The 17,258-nt window shown below is 41.4% G+C and overlaps 2 protein-coding genes across 2 annotated transcripts; one reads left to right on the top strand and one right to left on the bottom strand.

Moving 5' to 3' along the window:
• Positions 1-1,913: 1,913 nt before the first annotated feature.
• On the top strand, positions 1,914-4,493 carry LOC133303524 (uncharacterized). The gene has a single exon (XM_061503443.1). The coding sequence runs from the start codon at positions 1,914-1,916 to the stop codon at positions 4,491-4,493; it is 2,580 nt and encodes an 859-aa protein (XP_061359427.1).
• Positions 4,494-15,361: 10,868 nt separating this feature from the next.
• LOC133303491 (probable E3 ubiquitin-protein ligase RHY1A) lies at positions 15,362-16,787 on the bottom strand. The gene is made up of 3 exons (XM_061503411.1): positions 16,412-16,787; positions 16,164-16,279; positions 15,362-15,845 (listed from the first exon to the last, which is right to left on the bottom strand). Exons 1-3 carry the CDS (start codon positions 16,577-16,579, stop codon positions 15,560-15,562), a joined length of 570 nt encoding a protein of 189 aa, XP_061359395.1. The 5' UTR covers positions 16,580-16,787; the 3' UTR covers positions 15,362-15,559.
• Between the last annotated feature and the right edge of the window lie 471 nt (positions 16,788-17,258).

The raw sequence follows: 17,258 nt of genomic DNA, 5'->3' as shown, positions 1-17,258 counted from the left end.
GAGGGTACCAAGCATTCAGCCGTTCCACTCGCCTTTCTGGGCGGGACACATCCGAACGACGGTCACACAGTGTCTTACAAACGGATTACAAAGAGGACCCCAAAAGCAGCCAACGGCCCCAGCAATCAAGCAAAGAGGTCGCGCCGTACTGCAAGTTTCATCGCAGCAGTGGCCACAGCACAGAAGAATGCAGGCGCCTTAAGGAGGAGATTGACGAACTCATCAAAGGCGGTACACAAAAATGCGGAGACAATAATCGCCCCACCAGATTAGGCGGGCGATACCGCGACCGAAACAAGTCGCCAGAAAGGAGGAAAAACAATCAGGCTAATGCCCGGCCCCGCCAAGAACGCCACCAAAGAGAAGACTCGCCTCGAAGAACCAGAACATTGACGAGCCCGAGCCGAGGAGGGAGGCACGTAGAAGAAGAGGACTCCGCAACCATCAAGCACAGAGTAATTAATATGATCTCTGGAGGTTTAAGCGGCGAGGGTGAAACGTCTAACTCCAGGAAAAAAACACCTAAAACAATGTCTGGCTATTGCAGGAAAGGTGATCAGCAAAGAGAAAGGGCACCCTGGCCCAGCCAGGCCAAACATAGTTTGGGACAGCAGCGAGTTGGGGGACGTTCTCCCCGGGCACGACGACTAGGGATGTAAATGGGCTGGGCTTTGACCTTCATGGCCCAAGCCTACATAAAAAAAAATCAGCATATCTGGCCTATTAAAGGCTTTATTTGTAGGTCAAGCCTGACCTATTTTTAAAAATTTGGCCTTGGCCTTGTACCACCACTGCAGATACTAAGCAAAGAAAATAATTGTATAGAACAAAGAAAATTCCATTCATGCATGCACTAGTCTTCTCAAAGAAAAAAAATAACAAACAAGAAAGTTCACATATTACCCCACGAATGTATATCATAGTCGCAAAGAAATAGGAAAAATAAGAAAAATACAATTATTGGGTGCTGAAATAAAGTCTACAAGAGAAATTACATAGGTACTAGTATTGGTACTTTGTCATGCTACATAAAATAAATATTATTTTATTTTTAATAAATTAAATAGGCTAGCCTACAAGGCTTTGGACCAGACTTGACAAAATTGGCCTACGGCCTATTTGTTACTTTCTTAAAAACCTAAGCCTACTCTACTTTTCTGAAAGGCTGGGCCAAGCTAGGCTTTATGTAGGCCGGGCTGGGCCAGCCTGGCCCATTTACACCCCTAACGACGACCCACTCGTCATCCAAGCGATAATCGCCAACTACGGCGTCAACCGTGTATTTGTTGACCACGGCAGCTCAGCCGATATTTTATTCTTGCCATGTCTCAAAGCATTAGGGTTCACAATTAACGATTTGACTCATGTCGCAGGTGAACTTTCAGGTTTCAATGCTACCACCACGAAGCCTTTGGGGGTGATAAATTTGCGTCTCTCGCTTGGAACGCCGCCAACTTCACGATCTGCAGACATCCAATTCCTAGTGCTGGATACACCATCCGCTTACAACGCCATCCTAGGCAGGAGGATGTTTTCAGCCTTTGAGGCGAGCATCTCCCACCCCCACCTGGAAATGAAGTTCATAGCCAGAGATAATAACATAGCTACTATAAGAAGAGATCAAATTGTTGCCCGAAGCGACACCCCAGCAGGAGACATCCCCAGTGGAAGGAAATCCCAACGGAAGGAGGAACGAGCACAATCAGTGCTTCTTGGTGGATTTCGACGCCAGGGACGACCCTAGAGTTGAGCACGCCAGACCCACGCCTGACGGAGCGTTAGAACACGTGGTGTTGGGCGAGGAGAATCACCAGACGACAACAATCGGGGCAACAATCGAACCCGAAGTAAAAAGAAAGCTGATACAGTTGTTAAAAGCAAACAAAGATTTGTTCGCTTGGAAACCGTCTGATATGCCAGGTATCGACCCAAACATATGCTGCCACCGTTTGTCGGCAGACCCTAAAGCAAAACCAGTTGCGCAAAAGAAGAGGAAGTTTGGCTTGGACTGCCAGAAGGTCATTGATGAAGAAATCAAAAGACTCCACGACGCCGGGTTCATCAGGGGAATCAAGTACACAACTTGGTTGTCCAATCCAGTGTTAGTAAAAAAATCAAACGGCGCGTGGAGAATGTGCGTTGACTACACAGATCTTAACAAGGTCTGCCCCAAGGATGCCTATCCTTTCCCAAGCATCGACCAGCTCGTTGACAACGCCTCAGGTTTCCAGATGTTGTCCTTCATGGACGCTTATTCAGGCTATAATCAGATTCCGTTGTTAGAAGAAGATCAAGAAAAAACGGCGTTCATTACTCAGAACGCCAATTATTGTTACACGATGATGCCTTTTGGGTTGAAAAATGTGGGCGCCACATATCAGAGGATGATGAACGAGGTATTCAGGGACTTGATCGGCAATTGTATAGAAGTTTACATTGATGACATGATAGCCAAATCAAAAACGGCAGACCAACATTTAGCAGATCTCCAAGGCATTTTCCAAAGACTGCGAAAATTTAACATGCGCCTCAACCCCAGCAAGTGCGCTTTTGGTGTTCCCGCAGGAAAATTCCTTGGCTTCATGCTCACGAAGCAAGGCATAGAGGTCAACACAGACAAGTGCAAGGCAGTCATTGAAATACGAAGCCCGCAGACAATCAAAGAAGTTCAGCAGCTAACTAGAAGGCTGGTGGCCCTCGCCCGTTTTTTGGCAAACTCAGCACATAAGTCCCTCCCCCTATTCGGGTTGTTAAAAAAAGGGACCGCCTTTCAGGAGTTCGAAAAGGCTCTCTCATGCCCACCAGTACTTTCCAAACCCGAGCACGGAGAAATGTTATACTTATACCTCGCCGTCGGATCAGAGGCAATCAGTGCGGCCCTAGTCAAGGAGTCAATAGAAGGACAAAAGCCTGTCTATTTTATCAACAAAGTCTTACAAGGAGCGGAGCTCCGGTACCAGCAAGTCGAGAAGGTAGCATTAACACTCATTTTTGCTGCAAGGCGTTTAAGGCCGTACTTCCAGTGCCACCCAATCACTGTCAGAACAAACCAGCCAATTCGACAAGTGTTGCATAAGCCAGACCTGGCCGGAAGAATGATGTCGTGGGCGATAGAACTATCAGAATACCAGATCGCCTACGAACCAAGAACGGCTATTAAGGCCCAAGCCTTGACAGATTTCATCGCTGAAATGACTCCAAACCCCCATCCGGAGAAGCATGCAACTGAAACGCCTACAGCTGGTAACTGGAAATTATACGTTGATGGCTCTTCGAACGCCAAAGGATCGGGCGCTGGGATGATAGTCGAGAACCCAGATGGCGTAGCACTCGAACATTCTCTGACCTTTGACTTCAACGCTACGAACAATCAGGCAGAATATGAGGCCATGATAGCAGGACTGCTCCAAGCAAAAGAAATGGGCGCCAGACGCCTTAAAGTCTTCACAGATTCCCAACTGGTAGCTTTCCAGATCTCAGGCGAATACCAAACCAAGGGACCATTAATGTGCAGGTACTTGGAGAAGGTAAAGGAGTTGATTGAAAGTTTTGAAGCTGTTGAAATAGAGCATATAAGGCGATCTGAAAATACACGGGCGGATATCCTCGCCAAGTTGGCAAGCACCAAAAGCCCAGGGAACAACAGATCGGTAATCCAGCACAACATGCCAAGCTCGTGCATCGTAATGAGCATTTCTAACCCCCCAGGGGACGCCACTGAGGAAACCTGGGCAACGCCTATCATCAACTATTTGGCCGAAGGGGTGTTACCCTCGGATAGGAGTGAAAGTCAAAAGCTAATACGGCGGTGCGCACATTTCTGCCTAGTAAAGGGATGTTTATACAAGCGAGGGACCTCGACCCCACTCCTGAAGTGTTTGAACCCTAATGACGTCCAGTACGTAATTGAAGAAATTCATGAAGGTATCAACGGCCATCACATAGGCGGTCACTCACTGGTAAAGAAGGCGTTAAGAGCAGGGTTTTACTGGCCAACCATGGAACGTGATGCTCATGAGCATGTAAAGAAATGCGAAAAGTGCCAAAGATTCGCTGACATACACAGAGCACCACCCGAAGAATTGGCATCGATCACATCTCCATGGCCGTTCTACAAGTGGGGAATTGACATCCTCGGGCCTTTCCCCAAGGCGGCTGGGCAAATCCAGTGGTTAATCGTCGCCATTGACTACTTCACCAAATGGGTAGAGGCAGAACCCTTAGCTACTATCACGTCCCAAAAAGCAAGAAGGTTCTTCTGGAGAAGCATTGTCTACCGATTTGGTATCCCGGGGGAGGTTATCACTGATAACGGCACTCAATTTACTGACGCCAAGTTCCGAACATTGATGAACAGTCTACAGATTAGACATCACTTTACCGCTGTAGAACACCCTCAATCCAACAGCTTGGTAGAATCTACAAACAAAATGTTGGGGAAAGGAATCAAGGAGAGGTTGGAAACCCACAAAGGAGCATGTTGGAAAATCTAGACAACGTCCTATGGGGGTACAGAACTACCGCCCAGTCCTCCACCAGAGAAACGCCTTTCAGGCTGACATACGGTTCCGAAGCCATGATACCAGTGGAGATAGGCGAGCCTTCATGGCGACGTGAGCACGTGACAGAGGTCATCAACAACCAGCACTTGAAAGAAGCGTTGGACCTGCTGGACGAAGTAAGAATACACGCCACCCACAACGATCGCCACACAAAAGAAAGATCAGCCACTTGGTACAACAAGAAAGTGATTCCACGAATTTTCGAAGAGAAGGATTTGGTTCTCAAAAGAGCAGACGTCGGAAACAAGAACGCCCGGGAAGGGAAGCTCGCCCCTAATTGGGAAGGTCCCTACCGTATAACAAACAAGCTGGGAAGAGGAGCATACTCACTTGAGACGTTGGATGGAAAGGCGATCCCAAGGGCGTGGAACGCGGACAAGCTCAAAAAGTACTATAGTTAAAATACCATGTAATTTCACCTGCACTCTTTTCCTTCCCTACGTTTTTGTCCCAATGGGTTTTACTAGGGAAGGTTTTTAATGAGGCAGGGTCCCACATTTCAATAAAAAGCAAACATTGACCGCTTATACTGTTAAATTAATCAACAAGCGAGATGGTTCTCACCCTCGCCGCTGTTGGACTGGGATGGTCCTCACCCCCAGCCAACGCCCAACAAGCGAGATGGTTCTCACCCTCGCCGCTGTTGGACTGGGATGGTCCTCACCCCCAGCCAACGCCCAACAAGCGAGATGGTTCTCACCCTCGCCGTTGTTGGACTGGGATGGTCCTCACCCCCAGCCAACGCCCAACAAGCGAGATGGTTCTCACCCTCGCCGCTGTTGGACTAGGATGGTCCTCACCCCCAGCCAACGCCCTTAAATCAGGCTTAATTCGCAGGAAAAGACAAGAAAAACAAAGTGGTCTTTTAGATAAAGAGAGAAAAATGACAAATGCAAAGAAAATCCACTCGTTGATATTGATAGTTTTTACAACATAAAGGCCGCAGTTGACATACCAACCGCGCCAAAAAAAAAAAAAAAAACTGGCGCCTGAACGGTCGCCAGAACATCTTAAACATCCTGAGCCTGAACGGTCGAGTCATCTTCAACTGTTGAGGCAACCGCCACTGGCGCCTGAACAATCTCAATCTGCCCAGCGGTCACGTTATCAGTACCACCGCCACGAACAGAAGGATCGCCTGACATAACACGCCCATCACCATCTCGCGTATGATCACTGTCCGTGTCAGTCATAGGAAGCACGCCGCGAGCCCCTTCATCGCCGTCAGTCTCTGGCGACGTTTCAATCACCTTCACACCATCACCTTCAAGGCGCTCTACAATCTGGCCATCCTCTACATCATAAGACGGATCCAGGCCAGTCAAATCAGCACCAGGATACCTGACGGCAACCTGTTTGAGGGCGTTGTTGAAAGAATCGTACATCAGATCGGCCAGAGCCTCTTCCAGCTTCCCCACTTGCTCAACAGCCTTCTTATAGTCGTCATCCCTGGCATGAAAGCTCCCGTGCGCGGAAAATAAATCTGAAGATAATTGATCTCTCTCTGCTGAAAGAGTCTCTTTTTCCTTCTTCAAACTCTCCACTGACAGACTCAGTTTGCTTTTATCGGCGGTCAATAGTTTCACCGCGTCCTCTGCCGTTTTTAATTGCGCCATCAGAGATTTTGAAGAAGCTTTCCCGTCAGCAACTTCTTTGCCAAGGCGCCCTACGTCAGCGGTCAAGCTATTCACCTGCCGCCCCAAATCAACAATACGATCCTCCTGTTGGGAGCATCGTTCCTCAAAATCCAGAGTAATCTCCTGTTGGCCCAGGAGACGGCCAATTATCACTTGGGTGCAGTCCATGTATTGCTGACGGTCGAAACGCGCAGGCATTACCATCCTGGGACGCCTGATGTTGGGGAAGCCGTGGACAAGGTCCCTCTCCGACAAGCTGAGCGCCCTGCTCACAAGAATTTCAGGAAGAGGAGGTGAACCTACAGCCTCAAACAGCTCAGCAGGGTGGTCATCTCCTCCATCGCCCGAAGCGTTGTTAATTGCCGGATCGCCTTCAGAAGCGTCGTCCCGGGTCAGACTTCCCCCAGAAGGCTCAGTGCGCCTCGCCTGGGAAGATCTTGGAGGTGTTAAGCTCGCCGTCGCACCTCGTAATCCAGAACCAAGTGTTGATTTACTTGCAGAAGAAGTGCCAGTCACGCCAGTGGGATCTCTAATAATAGGGCGGTTAGCCCGTTTCTCAAGTTCACCAGCAGGGATGTCAGCAGCAGACCGAACTTTCTTCTTTTTAGGGCGGACCTCTATGGCTTTACCCTTGTCCAAGCTTTTCCTTTTTGAAGGAAGGATGGTCTGAGTCTGAGGCGCTACGCCCTGCTTGGCCCTCACTTTAGCTGCTGCATCACGCGCAAGCTTCAACGCATCGGTCGCCATGTTTCCAACTACAAACAATAAAGACACGAGTCAGTATAAACACAAGAAAGGATAAACACAAGAAGCGACAGAATAAACCGCCACAAATAAAACAATATTGAACGCCACCACACCTCCATGGCACAACACTTGCTTCGTGGGCCACCTGTCAAGACCCCCCTTTACTTCCAAAAACCAATTGATCGCCTTTACCTCCCCAGGAGACAGGACCCCTAGAGCAAACGAGTACTGACCGGCCGGCGTTTCGTAGTGAGCCTTAGTCCAGTATAGGGGAAACCGACACTCCCCACTCGACAGATCAACAAAGAAAGGAAGCTCGCCCTCGCTTAGCACTGGTTCAATCCAAAAGAAGGTACGCGTCCAATTCTTATAAGAGTTGGCGTACTGGGCAAATATTGATCCAATCGCATTGCCCGCCTTCAAAGAAACCCAACCAAGCTTCGTCTTCTTAGATGGCGACACTTGAAAACAGTAGAAGAATGATCGTACAAAGTAGGTCATATCGAAATACTTGCATATACTCTCAAAAACTCTGACAAACGCCCAAGCGTTGGGATGCAGTTGCGGAGGCGCGACCTGTAAGTGAGATAGCACCCCCATCTCGAACTCGGACAACGGAAACCTCACCTTCTCATCAGTAAAGTGCGTTTTGTACACCATAAATCGCCACCGTGATCGCTACGCCATAAGAGGCGCGTCACAAACCCGACGATCAGCGCCGACCGCGACCAGTTGCCACTTCGCCTCCATTGCGCCATTTTCAGTTATGCTGAAGCTAGGCTCACCTTTATAGTGGCTGCGTAAGATGCTCTTGTCAGAGTAGCTTGAAGAGGTTGAGGCCACCACTGAATCAACCCACTCCCGCGCCCCGAGACCGTGTCCGACTGAACAGTCGCCATAAGTCTGGAAAATCTTTATAAGTCCTACCTAGGAGCGACAAACACACAGTCAATCCTCTAAACTTCACTGACGCCAGGAAGACCATTGCAAAAGGAAACGAGATAGTCCAACCCACCCTATCAACACTCTTGTCACCTCCAACACCCCCCACACCAAGCACAACGAAAAGGAAAAATTAAACAGTTAACTCACCATCAGAATCCGAGGTATCTGATGAACTTGAATAAAAATCTGAATAGCTCAGGTTAGAAGGCCACCAAGCAGGCGGTATCTTATAAAGCCCTATGTCCTCAAAAATGGCGTCCCACACGCCATTCCTTGTAAGGCGACCATCCTCCGGGTGGTATCTACCCAAACGGTTCTCTGTGGACTCATCATACATACGACGATGGAAAGATTGGGGAATGAAGGGAATTCGACCATGAGATGAACGAAGGGCAACTGAAGAAGGGCGAGGGTGGAAATAATACTCTAAGGGACGGTTTTGTCGCAGGCGATTGATGATGGATACAGGTCGAATTAATCGCCCAGTTCCAAGATCAGAACGCCGAGAAACACGACGACGTGAAGCGACATTCTGCCTCCTAGAGCCGGCAGGCGAACGCTCACCAGATCTAGAATTCTTCTCACCAACTAAATCGTGGCGCCCTCTGCGGCGCCCACTACGGGGAATGGAACATGACGCCTTACCAGCATACGGGAGGACAGAACCTAAAGCTCTTTCGGGAAGGAGATTTTGAATCTCCTTTTCGCTGAAACCCAGAAGTTCGGGTACTTTCCCGTGGGGAAACTTCTCAACCCCAGGAACTAAGGGACGACTTGAGACGCAACTAGCAAGATACTCTCGCATTGCTGGCCCCACCGCTCTATTCCCCAGTGCCTCAAAGGCCTCGTCAAACTCCTCTTCCTTGATTTCTACTTCCGATTCAGGAAGTATGAGGCCTGGGATAGGTTCTGTAAACCTAACCATCGGTACAGCAGAAAAAGGAGTAGAAGACAACCAGAAATGAGAATAGAAACGACAAGAGAAGAAGGACTATACCTGAGAATCGCAGAAAAGGAGAGAAAGAAGACCGACACTATCACACCGAACTGAGGATAGGGAACAAAGGCTTTGAGCAAAGCGTAACAGTGTAGGTTTCGCGTAAGAAAGAGCCCCAACAAAGGGGCTCCCCCCTTTTATAAAAAGGGGGGGGAAAGAGAGGTCTCACACAGGTCTCACACGGACACGTGTAAGTCCTCCTCACTTAACCGTACGATGACACGCTCATCGTGCGATGGGCGGTTAAGGAGAGGGGGCAAAGTGGTCACTTCAAAGGGACAAGTCACCAGTCGCGTCGCATTAATGCGCCGAACCCTATGACGCTTGGATGCCTGCAATAAATAGTAATGATGGGATAACTCATCATTACGGATCCTCGGAAACCGAAAAGCCTCTTAAAGTGTCTTTAAGAGGCAGCCTTTTCGCTTCCGTCACCTACCAATCCTCGTCATTAATGACCGTGTTACAGCTATCACCAAAAGCAATCGCCCGTGCTCAAGCATTTCACATCGCCAAACAATGCGTCGCCAAATCCTATCTACCGAGGCGCCAACTTATGCTTATAACCAGGTTGGGGCTCATGGCGCCACGGCGATACGAGGCTTTGTAGTCATTTCCCTCTTGAAGGACGCCCCAATAGAGCGCCAGTAATTCCCTCTCGAAGGAAGCTTTAGTAGAGCGCCGGTTTCACACCGCCCTGACGAGAACGACCAAAGTCTTTAACTTGGCACCATCCCACGGTTGCTGCCAAGCTGGGGGGCTCCTGTTCTGGATGGCCCAAGTACTGGAGTGGCCCAACTACTCAGGCCCAACCCTCAGCCTTGTTCCGCGTCAGCCCTTAGGGTTGATGTAGACCCTCACGATCTCCAAGACTGCAGCACGTCCAAGAGATACACCAAAATGTCCCACTTCGGGACATTAACCGCTAAAGACAGTCGCCATAAGCACTGCAAAGGAATCTGCCCCTTTGTTCAGTGCTGACATCGCCGGGTGCAGTGGTTGCAGCACTGCCATTGTGGCAGCGCCAACCACGCCTAACACTGCCATCATGGGCGTGCATCCCAAGAAGGGTTGACCCCCACCTCACCAACCCGCATCATCTTCCTTATAAATAGCCCTCATGGGGCACACCAGATGATATCTTTTATGTACTGTTGTTATGCTCATTTACTTCCAAGTCATACTCTTGTTATTTATCTGCCATTGATATCAGCTTGCTACCTCTTGGAATAATACCTTCTAGTCTGGTCTTTACCTCAGCTAGGGGTATAATCCATATAATAACATTACCCTCGAGGGTACATAGTGGGCTTACAGAACTGAACGGTACAAGCATATAAGAGTTGAGTAGGTAAGGGTAAAAATATGTGTTCGATTTTCTCTAATACTATCTTTGCGAGGAATTTAAAATTTTAATCTTAAATCTGTTTCAAATGAAATTATCTTCGGTGAAAAAATATATTTAATTTTTAAAAAGAAATGAAGAAAGAAAGACAACTAATGCTAATCACAAACCTAACCTTGCAAATAATTGGCAGGGAGTACGCCCATCAGCTTAGAGAAAGATAGAAAATTGTCCCGTCTTTATAAAATGCAGGACGGAAGACTAGTTGTCGTTTTTTAATTGACAAGGTTTTCCTTATCGCAAAGTAAGAGATTCTTAAACAGTCACCACCCATCCTTTCAATTCAGCTTTTGCCCGTTTCTTGGTTGACAAGGTTTTCCCTGTCGTAAAGTAAGTGATTCTTAAACAGTCACCTCCGCCCTTCCCCTTGCAATAACTTCAGTCCCATAAATCCCACAGTTAGCGGTTCAAAAATAAATAATTTAAAAAATGAAAAATAAAAAACAGAAAAAATTTAAAAAATTTAAAAAAATTGTTTTTTATTAATAGATCGACTTTTAGTTTTAGTTTTAAAAATTAATTCAATAATTGTTATGAAACCCATATTTATATGAGCTTTAATTTAAGTCTCTCATATAACAAGAGAGATTTTCTTTCTCGTACAGAGAAAAAATTATGGTGAGACCCATTATATATATATATATATATATATATATATATATATATATATATTGGGAAAAAAATTTCCGATGTTACTTTAGATAACTTTATCTAATGTTCATCGAAACGACGTCATTTTGGAATTGAAAAATTAAAAAATTAGAGTGATAAAGACTATTATAACCCTGAAATAAATTAAAATTATAAAAATACCAAGATTTCTTTCCCAAAACGACGTCGTTTTGATGAACATTAGATAAAGTTATCTAAAGTAACATCAGAAAAAACAAATCATATATTTTAACTTAAACTGTAAAGAACCTTGGGATACACCACTCCAAAAGCTAGCTCAAAGGGTGGGAGTGCCCAAGGCCTTATAAACTCCACATTAGTTGCACATACAACCCATGTGGGGCTATATATCTCAACATTTTATCCCAAGGTTCTTTACATGGTATCAGAGCCTCGCCGTTCCCCACTTTCTCTTGTGGCGTTTCTTAGCACAGGTAGGCTGGGCCTGTTGCATTGTCCACTCTTCAAGCCCAATGGGCTCTTGTGTGAGGGGGCGTGTTGAGATATATAGTCCCACATTGGTTGTATGTGCAACTAATGTGGAGTTTATAAGGCCTTGGACACTCCCACCCTTTAAGCTAGCTTTTGGGGTGGTGTATCCCAAGATTCTTTACATGGTATCAGAGCCTCGCCGTCCCCCACTTTCTCTTGTGGCGTTTCTTAGCACAGGTAGGCTGGACCTGTTTCATTGTCCACTCTTCAAGCCCAATGGGCTCTTGTGTGAAGGGGCGTGTTGAGATATATAGTCCCACATTGATTGTATGTGCAACTAATATGGAGTTTATAAGGCCTTGGGCACTCCCACTCTTTGAGCTAGCTTTTGGGGTGGTGTATCCCAAGACCTTATAAACTCCACATTAGTTGCACATACAACTAATGTGGGACTATATATCTCAACATAAACAAAAAAAATTTAGTCACCCGCACACTTCTCCACCAATAGGAGAAGTATTTTTTCTTATTTATATATTTGTTTTATACTCTTCTCGAGAGAGAAGAACTTAAAATTTTACAATGGCAATAGAAAATAAACACATGTAACTTTTGTATATTATTATTAGAGATATGTTATTCTATCTATATTTTTTTATGTCCACCTCACCTACCACTATTTAATATTATTAGTTCAGAATCTCAACTAACTTTTATCATTTCTCTCTTCCCTTGAGATTATGATATAATGGTGTTGAAAAATGATAGATAAGATAAGCATAAAAAAAATAAGTAAAATAATCTATCTCTTATTGTTATTATTACTATTATTATCAATGAAGATTAATTAATAACAATCTTAAAAATCTGGTCCAATCACTTAATCAGTCAAGGTACTGTGTTATTGGTTCAACTAATAAGTCATTGATTAAATCGTTTTAATTATATATATATATATATATATATATATATATAGGTAGAATCCTTTGACACCGGTGTCAAATTTTAATTTTGACACCGGTGTCAAAAGATCCTACCTCATATATACATATATAGGAAAAAATAACATTTCTACAGTCACTTTAGATAAGGTTATCTACGGTTATCCCAAAAATTACGTCATTTTGATTAATGAAGGGTGTTTCTGTAATTTTAGGTGAATTGATTAAGGGTGTTTTAGTAAAATGCATATGATAAAAAATAAACAAAATTACGGAAACATCCTTCATTAATTCTCCTAAAATTACAGAAACACCCTTCATTAATCAAAACGACATAGTTTTTGGGATAGTTGTAGATAACCTTATCTAAATTGGCTGTAGAAATATTTACTCCTATATATATATATATATATATCCTTTTCACTTTTGTCTCTTTTCCATTCTTGCATATTTTTTATACTTTATTTTCTTTTCCATCCTTGCATATTTTTTTATGAGCTTTATTAATTTTATGCTGCAGGAGAGTAGTTCTCTCATACTATAGAAATAATTATGGGTGAGGCCCACTCACTTATAAAAAATAAAAAAATAAAAATAAAACTACTCGGAAATTAATGGATGGGTAGGAAAGAGATATTTTCTTATGTTGCTTAAGAATAATATTTTTTCATTTTTTATTTTGATTTATCTATCACCGCTCAATTAATTTGAGATTAAGGTATAGTTAGGTATAGTTAATGTTGATGTTGTTATTTTCTAGCATACAAGTATACCGTAATTAATGCACTAGAAAAGTTATGTCTCTATATATATTTATATCTGAATATTTGTAGCAAAATTGACTTCTTTATAACAAATATATTAACTGTATACATTAAATTATTAATTTTACTACTTACCTCTTGAGTAGCACTTTTCCATGAATAGAAGATAAATATAAAAAATGTTGAGTTAAAAATTTATATTAGGTTTCTCAGTTTCACAGACACAAAACCTATTTTGATCATAAAGATGAAGGAATAGAAAAAGAAGTTGATAAAAATAAATATTTTCTATATTTAAAAGTTTTAAAAATGTAAAATATATAAGTAATGATATTTTTTATGCATATTTGTATTACTACTGTACAAAATATATCAGCAATGAGAGAGAGAAATAGAAGGTTAGATTCTAAGAAAATGATCCTCCTATGAAGAAGTGATATTTGAAGTTATAATCATTTGGAATGCACGGATGGCAATAAATATACAATATAACTATCCCCATTAACAAAAGTGTTTGTGTTATACAGGTAGAGAGGCTATAATAGGTAAAATAGATAATTAAATGAAATTGGGATAGGTAAATCCGACAGTGCGCCTGTCACGATAGTCCCTAAACTGTAATTTTTTTTAGAATGAATCCTCTCATGTGAAAAAATAATCATGTTATTTGATCACAACTATTTATTGATGATGAGATAAAAGAGAGAAAAATATATAATTTTTAAATGAATGACTGTGATGAAATAACATGACCACATGACCACTTTTTCACATAAAATGATCTATTCCCAACTTTTTTAACTCTCTCTTCCAAAAATAAGAATTCACAAAAAGGCTTAAAGTAGAGATATGTGAACCAACAAATTTTAGCTAAAATCATCTGTGTTAATTGTCATTCTCCGGGAAAACTCGCTTTACAACTTACATCCAAAATAATCTATTTAACGAAAAAAGTACAATATATACATATGGTATGCACTATATATGATTGAAACTAATGAGCTGATTACTGAATTAGGGTACCCTGTCCATAGAATTAGTAGATTTTATTTTTTTAAGTTTTTAAAGATAAATAACATACGAGTTATGTTTTTTTTTTCTCTCTTAAAAAGCATGTCGAAAATTATAAATACCTAAACGTTTTTATTTCACTTATCACATAGAAATTCAATTGCAGCAGTGGATGTGTTACAAAATTCCAATTAAGTGTGTCTTAAATAATTTTTTTTTAAAATAGGAGATTCTCTCGCATATAAGATGGTTACAGAATTTCAAACATTACTGGCCTTCTTGTTTCTCTGAAACGACAAATGAAATTAAATTCGCTTACTTGGTTTTTTATAGTAGCATGTTTTCAGATTTTAAACGTCACGTCATCTAACAATAATGGACATGTATTTACTTCATGTTACTGCCCATTGCATAAATTTTTTCATTCAAATTATATTTTTTCATTCAATTTTTATCAAAATGTTTAAATACCATGTATATTTTTTTTATAGCCACCATGTATATTTATTTTTTTTTGGTAATCTCACCATGTATATTTTAATTTCTAGGGTAATTACAATTTTTTTTAAAAAAAAAATCATAACAAAATCCGTTGCATTTATTAAAGTATAACTAAAAAGGGTTATGTTTATCTCATTTTATATGAGATAAATAATTTTTCTACACACACAAAAAAGGATTGGGTCCCACCACTTTTTTTTCTCTTTCCTCTTATGTGTAGGTTCCACTTGTAATTTTATTTCTACAATATGAAGTAACTATTTTCTTACAACATAAGAAAAGTATTTCTCAACTAAAAAATAATGAAATGAAATTACTATAGCAACATATTTTGAAATTTTAAACCAACATGCCATCTAAAATCTCTTAACAGCATTCATTGCATTTAATAAAGTATACCTAAAAATAACAGAATGAGATGAAAGGGTTTTCTGGAGAAGAGGAAAAGTCACTAATTTCTTTTAGATAATTAATTGGATGATAAGTTATCTGCAGTAAGCACAATACGACGTCATTTTGGGACGAAAATCATGGTATTTTTGTAATTTTAATTTATTTTCAGAATTATTATAGTCTTTATAATTATAATTTTTTAATATTTTAATCCCAAAACGACGTCGTTTTGAAAATAAATACAGATAACTTATATGCAGTGACTGCAGTAATATTTTTCTGTAATTAATTATAAACAAAAGTATTATTAAACAACATTAATTCTGCCGAAAGGAAGTTGGAGATTCATCATTCATGTATAACTTGATCCAAGCATGGCAAAATAATAATTAGTGAATGACCTTCAAATGTGCAAGATCCAAGTTGATTTCAAACTTATGTTCTCACAAAATAAGTCACGGTCAAAATTCTTAACTTAATCCAACCAAGTCTACAACTACACATAATGAAAAGTAAAATCTAATATGTACTAAAAAAAAAAAAGAGTAAAATCTAAGGGGAATGAATGGCGGTTCTGCAGCATGGACAATGAGAATTATTTTCTAACCATGGTTTCAAGCATCTGGAATGGAACCTATGGGCACAAGGGAGATGCAATAGTGTCTCTCCAACCCTGAATGATTCCAAGCACACCGCACAATCCTCTTGTTCTGAGGCCTTCCAGCTCAATTTGGTCCAACTGAACCAACTTGAACCACTTTTCTTTGACTCATATACCTCCGTAAGCAATTCAACTAACCTTGGTTTTCTGCCCTCCACACACTTTATGCTGTTTTGCCTGTTAATTGATTATAAGTTCCAAAAACAAAATAGTGAAAAGATTAATTCCTGATCTGGGATTCTTCTTCTAGACTCATTCAGATAATCAGATCTGAATTATGGGTATCAATCAGACATGAATACAAAGGGCCAATTGCAAACCCTGTATAATTGTACACAATCTTATCAGAATTTTGTAAAGAGGTTGTTTTCAAATCTCAAACTCAGTTCCTTTGTCCTCTCAATCAACAATAAACAACTGCTCCAAGTTCACCCTCTCAATCAACCATCAATAGAATATAAAAAATAAAAACTTTTTTACTTGTTTTTGTTATACCTTTTGTTTTCTGATTTCCTTTGTCCTCTGAACTTGTCATCCAATCTCTGTCTGGCTTCTCTGGCTGCTCCTACCATATTCTCATCTGGGTTTGCTTGGTATAACATGTTTCTTTGCTGTTCACATTAAAATCCAAAAAGAAAATTAATGCATCCCCGTTAACACTTACAAACAAGCATAGAAACAGAAAGGGAATTCAGTGGTGAAAGATGAATAGAGAGATAGATAGATGGATAAGGTATACAGACCAATGAAGAGGATGAGGAAAGACGAGATTCATGGTTACTTGCATACAAACAGAAAGAAGAGTGTCTTGTTGAATTATGGGTAACCATGGATTGTGAATCCAAGTACCCTCCACTCATATGGAACCGTCTCCTTCGAGCACATTCAACTCCCGGAAGCATTCCAGCCATGTGTCTTTGCCTATGTTCCAAAAACGCACAAGTGTTCTTTGTTCTACATATTTTAGTTTGTCTTGTCTCTCTCTCTGTTTATGCTTTGTGCTGACAGATGAAGGGAAACAGAAACGCTCGAATTCACAGAGCAAAGAATCTGAGCTACTCTAACAGATATGAAATGATTGTAAGTGAAGATTGGAGACGTGGATTCTGTTGTTTCTGTCAAAACATAAAAAGATGAATTCGTACATTAGAATTATTACCATTACTTTATAGGAGTGGGGGACAAAATTGGACCATAGATTTGACTGATTTTTCCTGCATCATTTTTTTTTTTTTATGGGCAATGCTTTTCTAATGTTACATGAGATAATATTATTTTATGTAAAGACATAATTAAGTGGGTTCCACAATTAAAGAAAAGAAAAAAGAAAAAGAAATGTTGACTCGAATTTCGATGTATGTATAATATGAGATAAAGTTTTTCATGTAACATGATAAAAACATTTCCATTTTTTTATTCATGGATATTTTCATTCACTTGAATGAGATTAATTATTGGAAAATATGTTTCTCTCATCTCATGTAATATGTAAAAGAGAAGGTGTGACCCATGAAAGAGAAAAAAAGGAGAAAAAAACAAGTGAATCTCAACTATTTTTTTTTTACTTAGTCTTAATTATCTTTAAAATTT

This window comes from Gastrolobium bilobum, unplaced genomic scaffold (assembly GCF_033153095.1).
Source record: "Gastrolobium bilobum isolate Gb01-03AN ecotype WA unplaced genomic scaffold, APGP_CSIRO_Gbil_v1 utg32687, whole genome shotgun sequence".
In the NCBI taxonomy this organism is placed as follows: domain Eukaryota; kingdom Viridiplantae; phylum Streptophyta; class Magnoliopsida; order Fabales; family Fabaceae; genus Gastrolobium; species Gastrolobium bilobum.
The sequence above is the reverse complement of the archived record's forward strand: the minus strand, read 5'-3'. Positions and strand labels throughout refer to the sequence as shown.

Bases quoted from the DNA above. Each gene is read 5' to 3' on its own strand.
- LOC133303524 (XM_061503443.1), top strand. From the start codon at position 1,914: ATGCCAGGTATCGACCCAAACATATGCTGCCACCGTTTGTCGGCAGAC.
- LOC133303491 (XM_061503411.1), bottom strand. From the start codon at position 16,579: ATGGCTGGAATGCTTCCGGGAGTTGAATGTGCTCGAAGGAGACGGTTC. The intron at 16,280-16,411 runs GTCTGTATACCT...TAATGTGAACAG, and splicing joins TTTCCTCATCCTCTTCATTG to CAAAGAAACATGTTATACCA. The intron at 15,846-16,163 runs GTATAACAAAAA...ATCAATTAACAG, and splicing joins AGGAAATCAGAAAACAAAAG to GCAAAACAGCATAAAGTGTG.